Below are 22,876 nucleotides of genomic sequence, written 5' to 3'. Positions count from 1 at the left end.
TCAAGGTAATTGAAAGACTTTTTTTTTTTAAATAAAGCCTATTAGTGAAAGATTTTGTACATTAGATTATCCTAATTCTACACTGGGGGTTGTTTGCTCGTTTTCAGATAAAGACATTATATACACATGGGATATTTAAGCCTTACGTAGTTGCTTATATTTTCAAATTAGGGAAAACAGTAGGGCAGGATTTGCCTTTATATCCTGAAATCACTGGTGTTCTTACTTGCCGGATTCATCTCTCCACTTTTCTCTTGGGTACCAGCCCTCTACACGGTCTTTAATGGAGAGAAGAGCATCCAGCAGTCATGAAACAGTTGGAGGACCCTGACCTTCAGTGCTAATTCCCTCAGCCCTCCTCCACAATGGTCACTTGCCAGAGAACCCTGTCTCTGTCCACTCACCCCAGGAACGTGCCAAAGGCATATGTGGCAGTAAGATCCTAGTTGTGGTACTGTCTTCTCCAAATTTGAGGTTGAGGTACAAAATGACTTTAAATGATCTGGGAAATTCAGAAAAGGTCATTTTAAGACAAAAGATTAAGCTCTACTTTATAGAGCAAGTGCTAAATGTGACCACCTTTTCTTACCTCTAATTCCAACTCCTGACAAATTTACTTCTCTTCTGTCTTGTTTGAATCTCTATGGATTCTGGCCTCTTCCCAAGATTCTCTCCTGGTTTACCTCCTGCCATGACCTCTAGACATAGACTTTGGTCTACATACTGGAATGCCACCATTGCACAGGTCCTCGTTTGACATGACTAATTTAGTTTTGCTGTGCCTTCATTTAAAGGAATGTTCTGAAAGCTCTGTATTGCTCACTGCTCAAACTATTCCACTTCAGGGCTTAGCCTACCTCCTCTTGAGGAGAATCATTAACTAATACTGATGATCAGATTCTTTACTGAATCTTTTCCCCTCCATACTGCAATCATGGTTATTTCCTATCTCCATTGCCATAGACTAGCCTTTTTATTAGCCTCCTCCAAATTCTGCTCTTCTGGCTTGACTTTAGCAGTCAATAGAAGAGAGGAAGATCCTGACTCACAGAAAGCATTCCCCCGCCCCAATAGGTGAAGACCATAAGCAAAACATTAAGCCTCAGAATGAGAGAAAAAGAGATATTGGTCTTTTAGTCATTCATCTCACTCCATATTTTTTATTCAATATTTTTCATGTTGCTATTTCTTTTGCATTTCCATGAAAATTTAAGTTCTTTACATTAACAGGTTTTCCCTCTTGTGAATTCTTTGGTGTTGACGAAGGTGTGAACTCTGACTGAAGGCTCTCCCACACTCCTTGCATTCATAGGGTTTCTCTCCAGTGTGGATTCTCAGGTGTCGAATGAGGTGTGAGCTCACTCTGAAGGTTTTCCCACATTCACTACATTCATAGGGTTTCTCTCTGGTGTGAATTCTCTGATGCAAGATGAGATGGGAGTTCAGGCTGAATGCTCTCCCACATTCTTTGCATTCAAAGGGTCTTTCTCCAGTGTGAATTCTCTGGTGTCTAATAAGATCTGAACTCCCCCCAAAGCCTTTCCCACACTCATTACATTCATAAGGCCTCTCTCCAGTGTGGATTCTCTGATGCCTGATAAGCTTTGAGCTATGTCTAAAAGCTTTCCCACATTCATTACACTGGTGGGTTTTCTCCCCACTAAAAATTGCTGCATGTTTAATAAGGTTTGAGCTCTTGAGAGATGTTCCATATTGGTGAATTTTCTCTCCAACATAAATTCTTTGATGCTTAATAAAATCTGGATTCCATTTGAAACTTTGGTCATAGGTACTGTGTTTACAAGATTTCTGGTGTGTCAATTCACTTGAATTCAGGTTTAAGCTTCTCTCACAACCATCATGGCTACTGCTACCTGTAAGTGTATTTTTGTGGGTAAGGATTTTACTAAAACCTCCATCCTGAGCAGATGATGGTCTCTGAGCACCCCCTGATTCTTTTTCCCATTGCTTCTTTAGCCTGCCTGCAGACTTACAGATGTCTTGAGGTTCAGCAGTTCCTTCTGACATGAATCCTGAAATTCTTCCTGATAGAATCCTCTGTGATTCCATTTTTTCAAAAATGTCCAACTTTGGCATGAATCCATTGTTTTCACTCTCATTATCTAAAAGAATGAAAAGACAAAGTGGTAAATATCTGTTTGCTGGGTTGGAAGAAAAGAAAATTTTGAGCTATACCCAAGAGAGTTACATATTGGTACTTCAACTGGCCACTCTAAAAATGTGGCTTTTCAAGAGAAAGGTGTGCTGGACAAGGATACAAAAGAGAAAATCTGGTAAAAGCAAACAGAATGCCTGTGGAGAGGAAAACCTCATCTATCTACCTACCCTTTCTTCATGTCCATGGCTAATCAAGTTCTGTAAGTACGTTCTGCTGAATGTACCCTGAACACATCCTCTTCTTCACATTTCTGGTACCACTACCCTTGTCACTCTTCCTATTTGGGGACTGTCACAGCTTCCTGCTTTCTTGACTCTGAGCTATTCTTCCTAGTCATCCTGAATACCCTCACTAGACTTACTGTCCTTAAAATCCTGTCACCTCCTGTATCCTACTCAGAACCCTTCTTCTCTTTTTCTTCTACAACACCTGAACTCCTCCACCTGGTTTCCAGGATCCATCTTTGATCAAGTCCTCACAATTCCTGCCTGCTGGCTCACAAATTTATACTGTGCCTATGACTCGATATTATGCTGCAATCAAGCACCTCCTCTTTTTGTAGGGTTTCCTTTGTCTAGAATATGCTATAGCAGGAAAGGTGGTTAGGTACTGCTGATCTTAGGCTGGGGGAAATATATGATTTTGGATGGAGTGGATGGAAATATCTCCAGAACAAACGGGAAAACAGAATTTGGGTATTTTTTTTAACTGACTATAATTTATTTATTTTTAAAAAGATCATGACTTTGTTTTTTTAAGTTTTTAATTTATTTATTGTGGGGGGAGCAGAGGGAGAGGGAGAAAGCAGGGGAGCCTGATGTGGGGCTGGATCCCAGGATCCTGAGATCAGGACCTGAGCTGAAGGCAGATGCTTAACCAATCAAGCCACCCAGGTGCCCCCAAAACTAATTTATTCTTGAGTTTATTTATTTATTTATTTTTAAAAAGATATTATTTATTTATTTGACAGACAGAGATCACAAGTAGGCAGAGAGGCAGGCAGAGAGAGAGGAGGAAGCAGGCTCCCTGCTGAGCAGAGAGCCCGATGCAGGGACTCGATCCCAGGACCCTGAGATCATGACCTGAGCTGAAGGCAGCGGCTTAACCCACTGAGCCACCCAGGCGCCCCTCTTGAGTTTATTTTTGAGATCTTTTACACCTAAAGTAATACTGAATCCATGAACTCTTTAAACAGGAGTTTTAGAACAGTGATGACTATTCCATGGAGGGAGTCACCAGAAGTATGGCTGACTTCCTATAACAACATGAAAACTTTGTAAGACCAAAAGTACAATAAAAAAGACAATAATGTGGATCTTGTTCTATGTATCTGTGAATTACATTCCACTTCTGGGTATATCATTATGTATCTGCTTTTCTTTTTTTTTTTTTTTTTTTAAGATTTATTTATTTATTTATTTGACGAGAGAAATCACAAGTAGACGGAGGCAGGCAGAAAGAGAGAGAGGGAAGCAGGCTCCCTGCTGAGCAAAGAGCCCGATTCGGGACTCGATCCCAGGACCCTGAGATCATGACCTGAGCCGAAGGCAGCGGCTTAACCCACTGAGCCACCCAGGTGCCCTGTATCTGCTTTTCTACTAACATGTGTTATTTGTCTTGATGTGTTTCTTCCCCCCCCTTTTTTTTTTGCTTACTTATTTCCTGATGTTTTCTCACACATTAATTTTTCTTTCTTTTAGTTTACTCATAAAAATATCCTGTGTTTTGGAAATATTTTGGATGAAGAACCAATGGGAAAATGTAAATATTCTGGATAAGGAATCAAATTCTCTCTCTCTGTTTTTGTTTTAATTGGCCAATGACACACAGGGAAAAGTTCTCTACTTCTCATGGGGTGATAAAGGACCATGTATGGTAATTGAGGCAACTCTGAGAAGGGACATTCACAGTCCCACTCCTCCAGCCACGAACTGCACACACTACTGCCCCTTACCACCATCCTGCAGAAGGGGTGCTGAGGAACCACGAAGGGCCTTGGGGTCCACTGGCTGCAACTGGACACTCAGTGCCGATCCAGGAGGCACCACCTTCTTCCCGAGTAGCTCTTGTTCGTGTGCATGGACTGGAACCTGAGAAAAATAAAGTACATTTGGGCTTGTGAGAGAATCCCTGTTGGGATTTGAATATCTTCCAAAAACAAAGAGAACCCGCTGTAGGAATACAAAACTGCAGGACCGATTAAGTCTGACTCAAATATAAAATGTGGCACAGCATGAAATGCAGTGGAAAGGAGACAGAAAGACACAATGCTCTAACAGCCCCTGCAGGTCTTCCTGGGTGCTCAGTCTCAGGCCCTTTCCTCCCACTGTGGGACTCTGTCCATGTGGAGTTCTTAGATCTCCCATTCCCTGTGTACCTGGACTACTGCTTCATCAGCACCTCTCTCCAAATCTTCCAGTAGAGTGACCACCTCCTCTCCATTCTCTGGGCCATGTTCCTGCACCCAGGTCTGCAGCTCCTCGGGCAGGATGGTCAGGAACTGCTCCAGCACCAGCAGCTCGAGGATCTGCTCCTTGCTGTGTGTCTCGGGCTGCAGCCACTGATGGCAGAGCTCCCGCAGCCGGCTCAGGGCCTCACGGGGCCCAGCGGAATCCTGGTAGCAGAACTGCCTGAAAAGCTGTCGGCAGAGCTCCTGCCTAAAGGGGTCGCTTCTCTGGAGGGAAGTGTCCTGCCTCCAGACAAAATCTTCCTCTTCTATCTTCACTATCAGAAGCCCTTCATGCTCCTGAAGGTTCTGAGCTGTAGCTTTCTTTGATTCTGTCGTCATTTTGGGATGAAATGTATTACCAGGAAACCCACTTCTGCTTTGTGAAGTGTCCTACTTAGTTTCAAGGGTTCTTCTAAGGGATAAAAAAGAACTATTACTGTCTATGAAGATGAAAGATCACATCATAGAAATAGTCATTTTCCATTGCCCAGAAGTGTACTTGGCATTTACTCTATGTAAAAGCACTGAAATACTTTGTGGAATAAAATTGTTACCTAATTTCTACCTCAAAACACTTTCAAATTTAAATTTAAAAACAAAATACCGCTCTTTGGAAAATTCATTTATTTATTTTAGAGAGAGAGAAGGCGCATGTGTGTAAGCAGGGGGATGGACAGAAGGAGAGGGAGAGAGAGAATCTCTAGCGGGCTCCATCTCAGAGCCCAAGGCTGGGCTCAGTCCCACGACCCTGAGATCATGACCTGAGCAGAAATCAAGAGATGGACTCAGTCAACTGAGCCACCCAGGCACCCATAAAAACAAAATACTTTAAGGTAGAAACAATAAATATAAGATTTAAAAATTTCAGGCAATGCTACATATTAATATGTCACTTGCAATTAAATTATATGTTAAGTCATAAAGACAGTAAGGACCAGCAGAGGAAAGCAATAAAGTGCTTCACAAAGTTGGAGATGCAAAGGAGTTGCAATGCAGGGAAATGCAAAGCAGGCTGCAATGGTCAGGGAAAACTTCACGAAAAATTAACTTCTGAAGAATGGAAAGCATTTGATAGGATGAAGGAGAGAGAAAAGTAGGAAATTACAAGTAAGCAAACAGTCTGAACAACTGGTTAATGGTAGGATCACAGAAGTGGGAAAGCAAAAAGTTCAATAGGTTTGTATAAGGAAATCACAGAGGCAAAGGCTCTACCATAGAAAGCCTCAATGCCAAGATCCTGAGTTTATCTTTTAGGCACTGGGGAGCCAAGGAAAGCTTCTGAGGAGAATGACCCGACAAATACTGTTTGTGGAGATTAACATGTTCATTTCTAGGATGGACTGCAAATGAAAAGAGAAACATAGAGAGGCCATACTTCTACAAGTGTGAGGAAAATACAAGCTCGAAATGATAATTATTAATTCAAAACCTGGAATTAGGATTACTTGCAAATCTCTTAATAGGGTAACTTTTCTTAAAAGTTTTTTTTTTTTAATAGATTTTATTTATTTGACAGAGTAAGAGAACACAAGCAGGGGCAACAGGAGAGGGAGAAGCAGGCTTGATCCCAGGATTCTGGGATCATGACCTGAGCTAAAGACAGATGCTTAGCCATCTGAGACACCCAGGCACCCCTAAAAGGTTTTGAGTAGTCTCTGCACCCAGTGTGGGGCTGGAATTCACACCCTAAGATCAAGAATCACCTGTTCCATCAAATGAGCCAGCTGGGTGCCCCGGGGCAACTTTCCTTGAGAGTCAGAGGTTAAGTTTCAATCATTGTTAACTAGTTCCTTCCCCAAAGGTCTCAAATAGATAGGTTTCCTGTTATCCCAACTGTTCCTTCTCTATCTTCCTAGTTTTGTGGCTCAGTTCATTTCTTGGACATTAAGTCCTATCATCTCACCAAGAAAGTTAAATATAATAAACCAGCACCATGGACTTATCCGTCGACTGTGAGTCTTGTTATTAAACACCAGTTCCTCCAGTCTTAGCACATGGGAATGTCTGGTTTCTGCAGTGAAGAACTGAGTAACAGGAATGTAGATGCGAAGCCTAGAATGTGAGAGCAGAATGCAAGTATTAATCTTGCACCGCCTTCTACTACACATTTCACCAGCTGATTGCGGATCATTGGACTGATATGTACTTTATTACGAATCCTGGGGCGACTGGATGGCTCAGTGGGTTAAAGCCTATGCCTTCTGCTCAGGTCATGATCCCAGGGTCCTGGGATCCAGCCCCGTATCATATCGGGCTCTCTCCTCAGCAGGGAACCTGCTTCCCCCTTCCTCTCTGCCTACTTGTGATCTCAGTCAAATAAATAAATAAAATCTTAAAAAACAAAACAAAACAAAGAATCTAAATACAAGCCAAACTCTGGGCTAGAAGTTGTACAGCAATGGCTTCCAAGGAAGTCTGCGTTCCCAGCTCATTAATTAGCTGACTAATTAATCATGTGGAAACTTTGTTAGAAACTGATTTTTGGGATGCTGTCTGGGTGAGTATGGATAAACCTGGAAAATCCGTATTCCGATGTACAGCTCCAAGGAATCAAATGGTGCTTGAGTTTCTAAAATCATTTGGGTAAAATAAAACCCACGTGGATTAAAAACATTTAAATATCTAAATGTTTCACAGAACACACACTGAAATGCTGATCAATGCTGTAAACCGAAGGACTGAACAAGTTGTAAGGTAGCGGTATCAAACACCCTAACGGTTTAGAGGCAGGGAGACGACGTGTGTGTGTGTGTGTGTGTGTGTGTGTGCGCACACGCGGGCGTAGCAAATACTTCTTAGAGGTGCTGGTCCTTAAGGTGGACAATACAAGATTCAAAAGGGAAAGACTCAAAAGGCATAAGGGAAAGCTGAGGAAATGGGAATGAGCAGCCATACCGAGAGCCGAGCTGGCAGGGCTAGTATTTGTTGTGACATCTCAGCGGAATTCCTACCTAACACCCGTGACTACAGCACAGATCACCGCGACTTATTTTTAGCTTTGGCTGTTTTTCTTCAATGACCGTTAGTCCATGAGGTCAAGGGCCACGCTCTCCCGCTCTCCAAGTTCTCTCAGTCGTTGGACGGGAGAGAGCCCGAGAGGCCTCCCGACACCGCCGGCACCCGCAGGAGGGAGGGGTCGTGCCGGGAGGCCGGGCGCCGCGGTGCGCGGGGGAGCAGCCGGGCTTCCCGCACCGAGCACGCCGCGGGGCTGCCCACCGCCGCTTCCACCGCGTCCCGGGCACACGCGGAACGACACACACGCAGAGCGAGCGCGCGGCACTACGGGGCCGGGGCCGCGGCCGCCCGCTTTCCCGACGAGAAGGCCGGCACTCTCCTCGCGAGAGGCGGGCGTCGGCACCCGCTCCCGGGCAGCCGCTCGCGGCTGGAAGCCGCCTTCCGGACGCCGCCGCCGGGCTCGCCATCTCCGGCAGCGACTCCGCACCGCGGCCGGACGCCCCAGCCCGGCGCTCCGCCCCGCCCGCGGCGGTGACGTAACGGCGGCGCGGGTAACCATGGCAACCACCGCCCCTCTGGAAGTAGGCGGGCACAGAGTACTCTGAACGCCGAGCCCCCGCGCCACTTTTCCTCGGGATTCCTCCGCGGTCCCGGCTCCGGGGCGTCGCGGGGCTGCAGCAATCCCGAAGTAAAGTGGTAGGGACTGGGTGCTTGGAGGGGACAAAAGGTCGGACCGGTGGGTCCTCCAACCCGGACTCACCTCTCCTACAGGGGGGTTCCGATCGGACACTTCCGGTGGGGGCACGGCGCTGCACCGTCTCTTAAAGCTTCCGTCCTCGTGGGCTCTGAGGCTGCGCAGAAGGCAGCCCGGCGCTGGACTGCGACTCCCAGAAGTCTTGGCGTCTCCGCCGCGTTCTGACTCCCGTTTCCCCGGCAGCTTCCGAGGCTGCTGAAATTCTCGGGTCTCTAGGGCGGGGTCCTTGCACCCTGTGTGGCGGGGAACGCGGCCTCGCTTGGACTTCCTTCAGTCTGGGGGGGTCGAACGGAAGGGCACGCGCCGCGCCCAGACCTCGCGGGGCTGGTTACACCCCGGGCTCACGACGGCCGGCGCGTGGCCCGAAGCGCGCCCTTTCTGGGGTCGGTGGGCCAGAGTGTGAGGTCCGGAATGCTGACGGTAACTTAGGGTCACTGCGCCTCGCGTCCTCGGCACCTCCACTCACGTGCGGTGGCAAACAGCCCAAATTCAACGGAGTAAGCGGCAAGAGCTGCACTTGACTAAGCCGTAGTGAGTGGAGAGGAGGCCCGAGCGGTACAGAACCCAGGGCTTTGTAGGAAGGGCAGTGGGGCGAGGAGTTATTAGCCCAAGGAAAAGCTTTGTCTCAAGGCAAGGGGGCCTTCCTCGGAGGGGTGGCGTGTGAACGGGGGGTTTTATCACGCAGATTACCTCATCTTCTCGGGGGCCCATGTGACCTTACTGGTGCTGATGAGAAAATTCTTGGCTATTGATTAAAATTTCACTCCTGAAGAGAACGGAGCTGTAATTTCGTCCTGGTTTGCTATTGTGGGAGCAAGTAACTCCACCCTGGGCCTATGGTTTTCTTTTCAGCAGAGGTAACCCCTATAATCTCTGTTTATTCACTTTGAAAGAACAGGTCTGCTAGATAGATACGCATGGTCAAACAATATATGGTTTAGTGTTCTTGTTTCTCATCTAAAAGGCATCACGCCATAGGTAAGCCTCTGATACTTGCTTTTTTTCACTTAACAATGTTTCCACGGTTTATCTATGGTGTTGGGTTACAATTAATTTTCTTTATAATAGTCTGGTTGTGAAAATAGCACTACATCCATTTTCCTACAGTTGGGCTGATGGGCTCTCTATTAGTTAGGGCAACAAACCTCTTAGGAGTTGCATCTGCTTCTACCTGTGTTCCCCACAGTCTGTTCTTAACAGAGCAGCCGGAAGGATGCTGTTGCAGTCTAAGTTCTTTTGCGCTGCTGAAGGGTAGCAGAACACACCTCCTCACCTATGCGCCTTTGAGAGTTCGATCATTTTGAGCTGTAGGCACTTGAAAAACAGCAAATGTGGAAAGAGACTTTGTCTGAATTTCCCTTATCTGTTTAGAGACAGATCCTCCAGAATAAACTCAATTGTTGCAAATACCCTTCCCCAAGACTTTCATCAGCTAGGGAAGATTGACATGTATCGTAGGAAAGAAGTTGACACCACACTCTGACAAACTTGTCCCAAATGATCATGATGTAGAAATGGAGTTTGGAGCCCACAGCCAAGAAAAAAATCTTGAGACATCTTCAGTGGAAAAAAGCACTGGGGACAGGATCGGTGGGCAGAAAGAGCTGCACTGGGGTAGTGACGGGTGACTGATTATAAGCTGTCAAATTGGGAGGGGGTTGGGGACAGCACAAGCCTTCAAGGTATTTTGGAAGCAAGGTTTCCAGGACCCTGAGGGCTAGCTATTGTTAGGAAAATGTTATTTATTACTGTTTAGTAAGAACTCAGTCATAAGACCCTTCAGATGTGTATCAGTGGGCCATATCCTTGGATTGCTAACATATATCTTGGGGGGGTGGAGATAAAAGAAGTTTCCAAAGGAATTTTTATATGTTAAAGTAGAATGAACAGGATCCCAAGTCATCAGGATAATGTTAAGCTAAGATTGCCACTTTAGCAAAATGTCAACAACATCAAGGCAGCTGAGATCCCAGAGGAAGTTCACTCTTCCTGTTTCAGGGACTTGTCACTGGGCTATAGGCAGTAAGAAAATTTAATTCTTTTGCCTTTGTTTCCCACATCGGTCATACCTCCCACCTGTTCTCTTAAGGGCCCTATTCATCTTTACTAAAAATCATTTACTGTCCCCTAAAAGGCCTACATCTCCTGTCCCCTTTCCCTGTTAAATTAAATCCTGTTACTTTTTCATTGCTCATTTTTCTCTAGATATTTTTTTGTGTACCCATAAAGTATACATGTTAATAAACTTCTGTTTGTTTTTCTCTTGTTAACGTTTTTTATTACAGGGATTTTTTTTTTTTAAAGATTTTATTTATTTGACAAAGCAAGAGAGAGACCATAAATAGGCAGAGAGGCAGGCAGAGAGCCTGATGCAGGGCTCAAACCCAGGACCCTGAGATCATGATCTGAGCCAAAAGCAGAGGCTTAATCAGTTGAGCTGCCTAGGTGCCCCTTATTACAGAGATTTCAACTGAGAACTCAGAGTGGTAGAGGGAAAATTATTTTTCAATCCCTAAACTAGCCCTCAGCTTAAAGCCTTTGAGTAGCTCCCTATTTCAGGCAAGACAAAAACCTGAAGTCCTTAAAATGGCCTATGAGACCCCATATGACCTATACCCTATATAATCTATTACTCTCTTCCTTGCCCATTCTGCTCTGTCATTCCCAATGAACTTCCTTGTTTTTCCCAATTAATAACTTTATGAAAAAGCACCAAGCCCAGTAACTAGTTTCATTAGTGAATTCTGTCAAGCAGTTGAAGAGTAAATATATACCAGTTCCCCAACTAACTTTATATTATACCTAATACCAAAGCCAGTTAAAGACATTACAAGAAAAACACTACAGACCAAGCCCTCTCACAAACACAGATGGAAAAACCTTCACAAAATATTAGTCCAACTATATAAAAATTATATACAACAACGAAGTGGAATTTATTGCAGACATGCAAGAGTGGTTCAACATTTGGAAATAAGTCAGTATAATCCACTGATAAAATTAACAGGCTGAAAAAGCAAAATCCTGATCATTTGATTCAGAAAAAGCATTTGACAAAATCCAACAGCTGTTTGTGATTAAAAACTCTTAATAAGCTAGTAGTAGATGGAAACTTTCTCTACTTGATACATCTACAGAAAACAACCCACCCCACCTACCCAGCAAACCACAGCTAACTCCATACTTACAAAGGAGAAGCTGAATATTTATGTCAAGCTTAGAAAATGAATAAAGCTGTCCTCTTTCACTATTTCACAACATGCTGGAAGTCTTAAATAGGACAGTAAGACAAAAAATAAAGGTATACAGAAAGGAAAGGAAGAAATAAAGCTGTCTTTATTCACATATAAACTTTCTATGTAGAAAATCCCGAAGACTCTAAAAAAATACAAAACAAAAATCTGGAGCAAGCAACTAAGGCAATGTTGCAGGTTTTAAAGTCAATATCTGAAAGTCAAAAAGAAAATACTTAGGTATAAACTTGACAAAGTATAGGATCTGTATTCAGAAAATTACAAAAAACTAATGAAATAATTCAAAGAAGATCTAAACATATGGAGAGATACTCTGTGTTCTGTATATTGGAAGACTCAGAATGGTTAAGATGTCAGTTCTTCCCGACTTAATGTGTTGATAAAACATAACCATCAAAAATCACACCAATCTATTTTCTAGATATTGACAAATTAATTCTAACATTGATATGGAAAGGGAAAGACATAGAATAGCCAACACAATATTGAAAGAGAAGAACAAAGTTAGGAGATTAACACTATAATTTCAAGATTTGTTATAAAACTACCATAGATAGATTTATACAACAGACACATAGATCAATGGAATAGAATAGAGCCCAGAAATAGACTCAAAACAAATATAGTGGCTGATTTATGACAGAGGTGCAAAGGCAATTCCATGGAGAAAGAAGAACCTTTTCAGCAAATGGTGCTGGAACAATTAGACGTTTATATGCAAGAAAATCACCTCGTAACTTTCACAAAATTAACTCAAAATGGATAGTAGACCTAAATGTAAAATCCAAAATTATAAAACTTAAAACATGAAGAAATTCTAGCAACCGTGATTTTAGTGGTTATATTTTAGATGACAACCAAAAGCATAATCCATGAAAAAGTAAGTTGGAATTTATTAAATATAAAAATGTTTGCTCTATGAAAGACACAAGAATGAAAAGATAAGCCACAGACTGGGAGAAAATATATTCAAACACATTTCTAAGAAAAGACACACCCCAAATAGGCAAAAAACCATTAAAATTCAATAATAGGAAAACAATTTAAAAATGGCCAAAATACTTGAATAGATACTTCACCAGAGAAGATGTACAGATGGAAAATCAATGTCTATGGGTTGAAAAGGTATTTAACACCACTGGGCAATAGGAAAGTGCAAATCAAAATAGGGAGATATCACTACATACCTATCTATCAGTGGCTAAAATTTTCAAAGCTGACAATACCATGTCTATTTAAAGGTTACTAAGAGAGTAGATCTTAAAATTCACATCACAAAAAGAAAGGATTTGCAACTATGTCTGGTGATGGATATTAACTAGACATTTTAGTGATCATTTCACATTATATACAAATGCTGAATTATCATGTTGTACACTTGAAATTAATATAATGTTACATGTCAATTGTAGCTCAACAACCCCCCCCACCCAAATTGACAATACTAATTGTTGGTGGGGATGCAGACCAACAGGAACACTTACTCATTCCTGATGGGAGTGCAAAAGGGTACAGCCACTTTGGAAGATTGATGGCAGTTCCTTACAAAGTTAACATAGTCTTACCATGTGATGCAGTCACACCATAGGTATTCACACTCATAGGTATTCACTCAACTGCCTTGAAAATTTATATTTGCAGGATAAAAACCCCTGCAGGTGAATATTTCTAGCAGCCCCCCCCCCTTTTTAAAGTAGGTTCCACACACAGCATGGAGCCCAACATGGGGCTCAAAATCACAACCCTGAGATGAAGACCTGAGCTGAGATCAAGAGTCAGATGCTCAAACAACTGACCCATCTAGCAGCTTTATTTCAATTGCTGAAAACTCTTAGTAAGAAACTCACTGTTGAATAAATTAAAAAAATATGATACATATTTTTTGGTTCCGCCCACTGTAGGGGCGGAACCAAAAGATACTGAATTAAGTAACATTGAAAATGAAAATGAAAATGAAAATACTAAATACAAAAGGAGCCGTATATAACGGCACTCTAGTTGATAATGCTTTTTCTCGTGGGGGCTGTGGGTTAACAGTTCTGAAACCATTATATATGTATGGTAGAGTTGAATAGTTAAATAAATGAGTGGCAGGTGGTGGGATGTAGGTATCTCACTGCTGGAGTAGGAGGTGGCAATCAGGCAAGGACAAACAGCTAGAATAAATATAAACCCATGATTATCTATCTATCTATATCTATATCTATCTATAGATCTATCTGTGCTAACAGAGATAGATAAATAAGTGTACCTATACAGGTTAGTATATACATATATTTCCTGTCAGATGAGATGGCCTAGAAGCAATTATACTTCAGTAACAACCAGCACACCTAGTGTCCATGTCTGGCTTTCTGACAGGACTCTGCAGTTGAGAAATGGCTTATTCTAGGGCTCACAGGAAATATACAAGATGAGTCCAGCCTGGGTGGCTCAGTCAGTTAAATGTCTGACTCTTGATCTCAGTCCAGGTCTTGATCTCAGGGTCCCGAGTTTAAGGTCCATGTTGGGTTTCATGCCACTACATTAAAAAAAAAAATGAGTCCAGACAATCTTATGGTGTCAGAAATAGTTCAAAAACTAACAAACACAGAACAAACAGATGAAGTAAAAATGATGAGCCATGTGAAGGTACTCAGAAGCCATGTGGAAGAATTTCCAATGGCCAAAGTTTGGCTATTGGAATGGCCAATTTGCACAATTTGAGCAAATTCACAATTTGAGCAAAAAAAAAAAAGTAGTTTTGGATTATTAACCAAAATATAATTTGAGTACCCGTGAGCACATACTGATATAAATGACTGATAAACAAGTGGGGAAGGATAGGCAAATGTGCAGAATAATGAAAAATTTATGCAGATACTCTGCCCTCCGTATATGTGGATGTGTGTAAAGATTTCCTCTCCATAAGTACTATACAGAAAGGGAGGGGGGAAAGAGTATCTTTACAGTGGAGAAACTTGACAAGCCCTCAGCCAGTTGATCAAAGTTTCTATCAACAGTGATACATCATGTTGATACTATGTGCCTGTGAAAGAATGTGGTGAGGATGGCACTTTACCTCTGTGGTCTTCCTCTCAAAACACCATAGCTCCATTCTATCATGAAAAAAAAAGAAATAAATCCTAGTAGATGAACGTTCTACAAAACACCTGACTAGTACTCTTCAAAACTATAAAGGTCATCAAAAACAGGGAAAGTCTGAGAAACTGTCACATCCAAGAGGAGCCTAGTGAGACATGATAACAAAATGTAGTGTGGTATCCTGGATGGGGTCCTGGAATAAAAAAAAAAAAATAGACAAAAACTCAGGAATCCTGAGTTAAGTGTAGACTTTGTTTAATAATAATGTATTAACATTGGTCCATCAATTGCAACAAGTGTACCCTACTGATGTAAGATGCTAGTAATAAGGGAATCTAATATAAAGGAAATCTTTGTAATTCTTCTGTAAATCTAAAACTTCTGAAATAAAAATCTAAATAAAAAAGTAATGCATTCTTTACTTACTTTTATTATTCCTTTTGTCTTAAAGCAGTTTTCTTTTTCTCAGGACAAAAATGAGGTTTATATTTTCCATTGTTGTCTCAAAGTTTTTTTTTTTTTTAAAAAGTTAAATTTCTTCTAAACCTAAATCTCATTAACAAGGATGCTTGATAGCAGGAATGTAACATTCCAACAGGAGACTCCCAATTGTCTTTACTTGATAGTAACCAGGCCTTCACTATCCTGATAGTGCTTTTTCGCATGCGTGGGCTAATCTGCCAGTTCTGCTTCTGTAAGATTGCTTTGTCTGCTTTCGCAGGTGGGTCCCCTGACCCAATCCACTGACGCCAAGTATGCCTGTTCAAACTATCAATCAATCAGCTCAGCCTCACCCGAAACTTGTTTGTATCTGTCTATAAAAATCCTGCATCGACCCAGCTCCGGACCTCTCCGCGTTATCGGCAAGGAGCAGCGCAGAGGTCCAGGTTCGAACCTGCAATAAACGAACCTTGCTGATTGGCTTTGACTCACGTCTCTGGTGGTCTTTTAAGGTGGGGGTAATACTCTATTGGCATTTCAAGACCATGACCTGAGCAGAAAGCAGAAGCTTAACCCACTGAGCCACCCACGCACCCCAACTTAGCTCTTTTTGAGGAAAATATCCTGCAGATATACTTGTACACTTTCAACTTATTGCATGTACAAGATAATTAGTTGTAGCATTGCTTATGATAAAAAGGAGGGGGGGGAGCTGTTGTGCCCAAATTTCGAGACCCCCCCCAAAGACGACCACCAGAGTCCGGAGTCAAAGCCAAACAGCAAGGGTCCTTTATTACGAGTTCGAACCCGGACCTCCGCGCACTGTTGCCGGTAACGCTAAGAGGTCCCGAGCTCAGGATCACAACACTTTTTATCCACTATTTTTTGGGGAGGCAGGGACTTAGCATACATCATAGTATCTTGTAAAAAATCACTACATACCGTGGGAAAATCAAACGGCAACTCTATAATATGACTGGTGCGCTACAGAGCGGGGAAAAGGTTGGGAACAGATTACTGGTTAGGTCAAAGTGCTGTCATTCTTCAAACTGCTTAATTGGCGCTGCTAGGGTATGTGCCCCCTCAGGATTGGCCGGGGTCTCCCTGTCAAACCGCGGGGTGCCAGATGGTTATTAACTCCTGTACCCAAAGCTGGGTGGGGGGTCTGGGAGCAGTCACTTTGTCATGTCCAATTCTGGGTGGGGGTTTCTCTGGCTCCAGATGGCTGTTATCTCTCGGCCCAGAGCCGGGTGGGGGTCCGGGAACAGCCACTCTGCCAGGTTCGATTCTGGGCGGGGGTTGTGTGGTTACAGAGTGCCTATAGAAAGTCTGCTGGTATTTTTCCATCTCCTCATGGGTTAGCAAGCGAAGGTACAGAAGCAGAAATAGCGGTAATGGTTATAAATTAGGCATCTCAGAGCGCCTGGGTGTCTCAGTCAGTGAAGCGTCTGCCTTCAGCTCAGGTCATGATCCCAGGATCCTGGGATTGAGCCCCGCATTGGGCTCCCTGCTCAGTGGGGAGCCTGCTTCTCCCTCTGCCTGCCACTTTTGCTTGTGTGGGCTCTCTCTCTGACAAATAAATACATACAATCTCCAAAAAAAGGGGGTGTGTGTGAATATTCCCAAAGTCCATCAATAAGGGACTGGTGAGAGTCAGTCCATACAGTGAAACACCATGCAATGGCTCTCTTTATAATGTTGATGTGGCAGGGACCTCTAGTATGTATGTATGTAAAATGTAATCTATTTCATTTTGGAAGCTTTTATGATCTTCTCTTTATTTCTGATGTTCTTAAATTTCACAGTACTATGTCCTGGTGAGAGAGTTTTTTCATTCACAATACTGGATAGTCAGTAGAACCTTTCAGTCTGATAATACACAAATTTAGGACTGGAAATTTCCCCAAATATTTTTTGCATGATATTTACTTTCCATTTTCTCTTTTTTCTTCTTTTCAATTTTCTAAAAGCTGTGAATGGATTCAAAGATATTGACAAGAATAAAAAATAATATAACAAACTTCACGCACACAGCAGTGAAGTTTGACGGAGAGAGAGAGATCCCAAGTAGGCAGAGAGGCAGGCACAGAGAGGGGGGGAAGCAGGCTCCCTGCTGAGCAGAGAGCCTGGTGGGGGCTCCATCCCAGGACACTGAGATCATGACCTGAGCCGAAGGCAGCGGCTTAACCCACTGAGCCACCCAGGTGCCCCAGCTTCATTCACTTAGGAAAAAAAAAATTATACAAGAAAGAGTTCTTGAGACCTCTTTGGTGCAAAATTTTTGCTTTTGGTGCAAAATTTGGTTTTATTAAAGCACAGGGACAGGACAGGCAGAAAGAACTACACTGTGGTCAAGAGGAGTGGCCCATTATATACTTTCAAGTTGGGAGGGGGATAGGGAGAGCATAAGTCTCTGAGGAATTTTGGAAGCAAGGTTTCCAGGACCTCAAGGGGGCTGGCTATTGTTGAGAAAAGGTCATTTATTATTGTCTAACGAAACCTTAGTCATGAGACACTTCAGATGTAAATTAGTGGGCCATTATGCTTGGAGGATGATTGTCAACTGTATCTTGGGCGGTTTAGAGATAAAAGAAATTTAGAGATAAAGGAAATTTCTAAAGGTATTTTTATATGTTAAAGCAGACTTACTTTTTTATATTTTAAAGCAGACTTCTGTTAAAGCAGATCCTGGTTGGGGGAAGGGGTTCAGTTTAGGATTGCCTTTTGCCCTTAGTGAAATATTAACATTGAGGCAGTTGAGTCCCTAGAGGAATGTCACTCTGCCCGTTTCAAGGATTTGTCTGTGGGCTCTAGGTAGTAAGGAAATTTAATAATTTTTCTCCTGCCTTTGTTTCCCATATCAATACCCATCTCTTAAAAAAAAAAGATATCCATCTCTTAGATTTAGTTTTTTTTTTCCTTAGATTTAGTTTTTAAGTCTTTTTTTTCCCCTGTTATGTGATTCATTAATTTCTGTTGCAGTCTTTCAGTTTATTTTGCTATCCTAACTTTTCTGTTGGATCTTTAATTAATGAGATTTCTCTGCATTCCATTTAGATGTTTATGGCTGAGAACTGAGGTTTCAAAATTTCCTCAGCATTTAAAGTATTGCATTCTATTGTCTCAACTAGTTATGATTGTCATGCACACCAACTGGAATTTAATTATAATATTGACCATAAGGTTCAGGTCTGCAACAAAATTTATTTAATCTGAGAAATTTTTATTTGAATGAACAATTAAAAAATAGTTGTTACAGAATCAATGACCTTCTTGAGAGAGCATGGAATGATATTAGAAACATTAAAGTAACAGGAAAAATGTATTCTTCTGACTGGGCTGAATCTCTTTTACAATTAGACACCTCGAGACCATTGGTTGTGACAATACAGGGCAATGCAAACTTTCACTGTTAAGACTATTAGGAGGTCAAAGCCTACTAGCATATGACACATAAGTTGTATCACAGCAAACATATGGTGGTACTACACTTCTAGCAACACATGCACCCCTGTGGATTGATGGATATTTATTACCCAAAGAAATGGCATTTCAGGGGCCTAATAACGTACTATACCTGGCATGAGTTGGAAGTCAAAGCTAATCTTTTTCCTTTAACAAGAACATCTGTTGAAAATGTTTTTGGACATGGGACACTTTAATTGGTTAATTTGTGCTAATGATTCTTCAGAGGTTACATTCTTTAATCATACTAAAATGAAAGCTACTACTATCATCACAATGAATGTATTAAATATTGTATGCTATTAACATAACATTTAATAAATATTACCAAAATGGGCACCTATATCTCAGAATATTCATACAAAGATTTCCCAACATCTTGCCATGCTAAAATAAACAGAAATGCCTGGGGATAAAACCGACAAAATTGATCAACTTTTGGACGAAAACATGGAAGAACTCAAAGTAGCCCATAAAACCTTAAGCAACAAGCTAATGCACTTTACACACGCCACGCAGGCCCTTCATGCCGCTTCAGCCCCCATTCATACTAACTCAGTTGCATTAAACAAAGACAGAGAAAACTTACATAAGAAATCATATAAAATTCTTACTAAATAAATAAATAAAATTTCCTTTGTAGAATTGTTAGCAAAACCCTTCAAATATGTGATTTTTTTTTTCTGGCTCGTGGTCTGACCATAATCCTTTAAAATAACAAAAGATGGGATAGAATTCTCTCTCTACACATGTTTGGGAATCTATTAAGGAAATTCTTCTATTAGTTTTAGTTACCATTTTTGTTATATATCTTATTAAATATGCTATTAGAACATTATGCACTCTTAAACTTAACAAGAAAAAAAATCAAGGAAAGACTTTGATTAACCATACCCTCATTGTTCTTTTCTGGATATGCTGAGAGCCTATGTTGAAGATTCTGTACATATTTTTTGTGTTTTTACCTTCTTTTTGTCTGACTTTATTCAGTTAGATATGACTTTGAGTTGGAGGGTTTTTTTTGTTTTTGTTTTTGTTTTAAGATTTTATTTATTTATTTGACAGACGGAGATCACAAGTAGGCAGAGAGGCAGGCAGGGAGAGAGAGGAGGAAGCAGGCTCTCCGCAGAGCGGAGAGCCCAACGTGGGGTTCGATTCCAGGACCCTGGGATCATGACCAGAGCCAAAGGCAGAGGCTTTAACCCACTGAGACACCCAGGCGCCCCTTGAATTGGAGTTTTTATCTGAGTTTGCTTGATTCATTTTAATATACCTATCTTGTTTGGATTTGGTGTGCTCTTTACCTTACATGGTTTGAATTTTATTGATTTTGTTTGATTTCGACTGAAAACTTGGTTAAACAACCTAATTGTACCTTTGCTATGTTACCGAACTACTACTCCCATCCTGCTCTAAGACATACTTGATTCCTCTGTGTCCCTTACAGAACCTGCCAGGAGGAATCCTGGTGTGCACGAAGAGAGCAAAACGGAGTCTCTCCCGTCAAGCAGGAGCCTGTGTCCGGCAGGGCCTGTGCCCAGCAGCGACACAAGCGCTTAAGGTACCGCAGCGGGGTTTACCGCTCGGACCAACGTCAGCCTCTACCCTACAACTGATAATGCGCAGAACCAGAGGAGCCTGCGGAGACCCAAGACCGGTTAAATCCCTTTATTTTTATTTTTATTTGTTTTTTTAAGATTTTATTTATTTATTTGACAGGCAGAGATCACAAGTAGGCAGAGGCAGGCAGTGAGAGAGGAGAAAGCAGGCTCCCCGCTGAGCAGGAAGCCCGACGTGGGGCTCCATCCCAGACGCTGGGATCATGACCTGAGCCGAAAGCAGCGGCCTTAACCCACTGAGCCACCCTTTAAAAGGGAGGATTTGGGCAGCAGACTGCCAGACGCCTCAGGCCTGACCCCTCTGCGTCTGAGCTTAAGACAGGCAGCAGCCGCTGGAGCCTCTGCCGCGTGGATCTCCGCACAGAACCGAGAGCGCGCCCCGCCGGAACAGCAGAAGAGTCAGCGCGGGAGCGGGCCGGGACCGGACCCAGGACCCCACCCGGGACCCGACCCGGACCGGACCCAGGACCCGACCAGGCCTTATGCCAACTGCGCGCGCACGAGCTGACGTCGCGTGTGGTTCGCTGACTTCCCGCGCCCTCCTGTTACCGGGTCTGCGGGGTCCTGTGTCAGAAGCCAGGTGTAATCACGTGGTCAGCTGTCCTTGCGTTTGCAATCCTGAACCTGCTTACAATTGTGATTTACCTTTGCTTTATGACTGAATAAAGCCGACACTGCGGGAGGACACAACTCACGTGTGTGCCTTCATGAGGTGCTCGTGGCCCTGGTTCTCCAGCCCTCCGAGCATCTTTATGAATTACCCAACAGTCTGATTAAATTCTGTTTCTGCTTAATTAAGCAGCATCGATTTCTGTTTCTTTGCAACTAAGAAAGCTGATGCATACAAAGGTCTTTTAAGAGACCGCGAATTGGGATTCGATGGGTCCCTTAGAGTTAGTGCTGCTCTGTCCCATCCGGTCAGTGTTGCTTACATGAGTCCTTCCAAGCTCCAGCAAAATTTTCTGATCTCAGTATCATAAGAAAAAAGTAAAAAACACAAGGGTAACTTGTAAATGGTCTTTTCATCATAAAGAAACAAAACAAACATTTATAGCAGGATTTTAAAAAATCAGTTTTTATCTTTATTTCTGCCTGTTAATTATTACATATATGAAAATGATTGAGCATTTTATTTATTTACTTTTTTTTTTTAACCAACTTTGAAGAGATGTTTTGGATAGTATGACTTAAAATACGGGACATATGGCATATGGAAAAAGGCACTTTTCATGGCGCTAGACAGCACAATGGACCCAGAAAACAATCTGTAAATCAGCTATGAGTTCCGAATCAAATATCACAGAGGCAAATGTTATCAATTGCTGGTGCAGTCGTTTCTCATATAGGCAACTCTAAATAACAGCACAGATGTTTCATTAATTAACTAATTAATTTTAGAGAGAGAGAGAGACAGCATGAACAGAGGGAGAGGCAGAGGAGGACGAAGAGAAAGAATCTCAAGCAGATTCTGCACCAAGTGTGGAGCCAGACGTGGGGCTTGATCTCATGACCCTGAGATCGTGACCTGAGCCCAAACCAAGAGTCATATGCTTAACAGACTGAGCCACCCAGGTGCCCCAGACTTTTAATTTTAAAAATGATGATTAATAGTCTTCCAGGCATTCTTTGCCACCATCATAAGATTTATATACATATATACAAGGAAGATATAAGTGGTGCTTTTTACACCAGGGAATAAAGACAGGTTATAGGAAATACATACAATATAATCATAAAATATGACTAAATATAAAAAACATTAGGGTGAGAAATAATCCATCCCCTCATTCCCACCAATCCCTCATTGGCTCCTTCACCAGTCCAGATTAATTTATTCAATACACTTACTCACACATACCATGCTCCTGCTTACCTACAAGGCTTTCTCCTGGATTTGGAATATTTTAATTGTTTCTTTTCTGGTTTTTTTTTTTTTTTGGTTGTTTTTTAAGATTTCATTTATTTATTTGACAGAGATCACTAGTAGGCAGAGAGGCAGGCAGAGAGAGAGGAGGAAGCAGGTTCTCTGCTGAGCAGAGAGCCCGATGCAGGGCTTGATCCCAGGACCCTGGGATCATGCCTGAGCTGAAGGCAGAGGCTTTAACCCCCTGAGCCACCCAGGCACCCCATTTTCATTGTTTCTATGTAAAAATCACCTACATCCTGGATCCAGATCAAGTGCGGCTTTTTTCTCAAAGCTTTGCTTGACCTCTCATACCCTCACCAATATCTTTTCTCTTTAACCTCTCATTGCAGTTATGATTTGAACCTTTTATTACATGATAGTTTTCCTCTCTATTGTTTTTCATGCATGATGATGTGGTTACATCACTCCTGTCTACTCCCGGAGGACAGGCCTGCAGGGGCTTCTGTATTCCACACTCCCCATGGTATGTTTCTGTGTTGACCTGAGCCATCTGGGAGTTCTTTACCATGCATTCAAATGTGGATCTCATATTCTTACTGTGATTTTCAGGGGCTTTGTCTGAATGTGTTTGCCCACAACAATAATACCTTCAGGAACTCAAATATATAAGGCCTGTGATTAGGTAGCAAATTTAGGTCATTGCCAAGTTTAGTTAGGTATTTTATAACAGCTTTGTAACTATGACTAGAATGAAAATGATGAACCCATGAGGATTTGCTTCTGGTTGAACGCCTTTCAGTCAGTACAGA

At 42.3% G+C, this 22,876-nt stretch overlaps 1 protein-coding gene across 5 annotated transcripts; it reads right to left on the bottom strand.

Moving 5' to 3' along the window:
- Nucleotides 1-1,131: 1,131 nt before the first annotated feature.
- On the bottom strand, nt 1,132-8,768 carry ZNF165 (zinc finger protein 165). 5 transcript variants are annotated; one of them, XM_032338181.1, is made up of 5 exons: nt 8,344-8,768; nt 7,142-7,197; nt 4,557-5,040; nt 4,134-4,269; nt 1,132-2,123 (listed from the first exon to the last, which is right to left on the bottom strand). In XM_032338181.1, the coding sequence occupies exons 3-5, from the start codon at nt 4,965-4,967 to the stop codon at nt 1,219-1,221; spliced, it is 1,452 nt and encodes a 483-aa protein (XP_032194072.1). In that variant the 5' UTR covers nt 4,968-5,040; nt 7,142-7,197; nt 8,344-8,768; the 3' UTR covers nt 1,132-1,218. The 5 variants fall into 5 exon arrangements, with proteins under 5 accessions (XP_032194072.1, XP_032194071.1, XP_032194073.1 ...); XM_032338180.1 differs by lacking the exon at nt 8,344-8,768 and adding an exon at nt 7,580-8,328; XM_032338182.1 differs by lacking the exon at nt 7,142-7,197.
- Between the last annotated feature and the right edge of the window lie 14,108 nt (nt 8,769-22,876).

This window comes from Mustela erminea, chromosome 4 (genome assembly GCF_009829155.1).
Source record: "Mustela erminea isolate mMusErm1 chromosome 4, mMusErm1.Pri, whole genome shotgun sequence".
NCBI classification, from domain to species: Eukaryota; Metazoa; Chordata; class Mammalia; order Carnivora; family Mustelidae; genus Mustela; species Mustela erminea.
The sequence above is the reverse complement of the archived record's forward strand: the minus strand, read 5'-3'. Positions and strand labels throughout refer to the sequence as shown.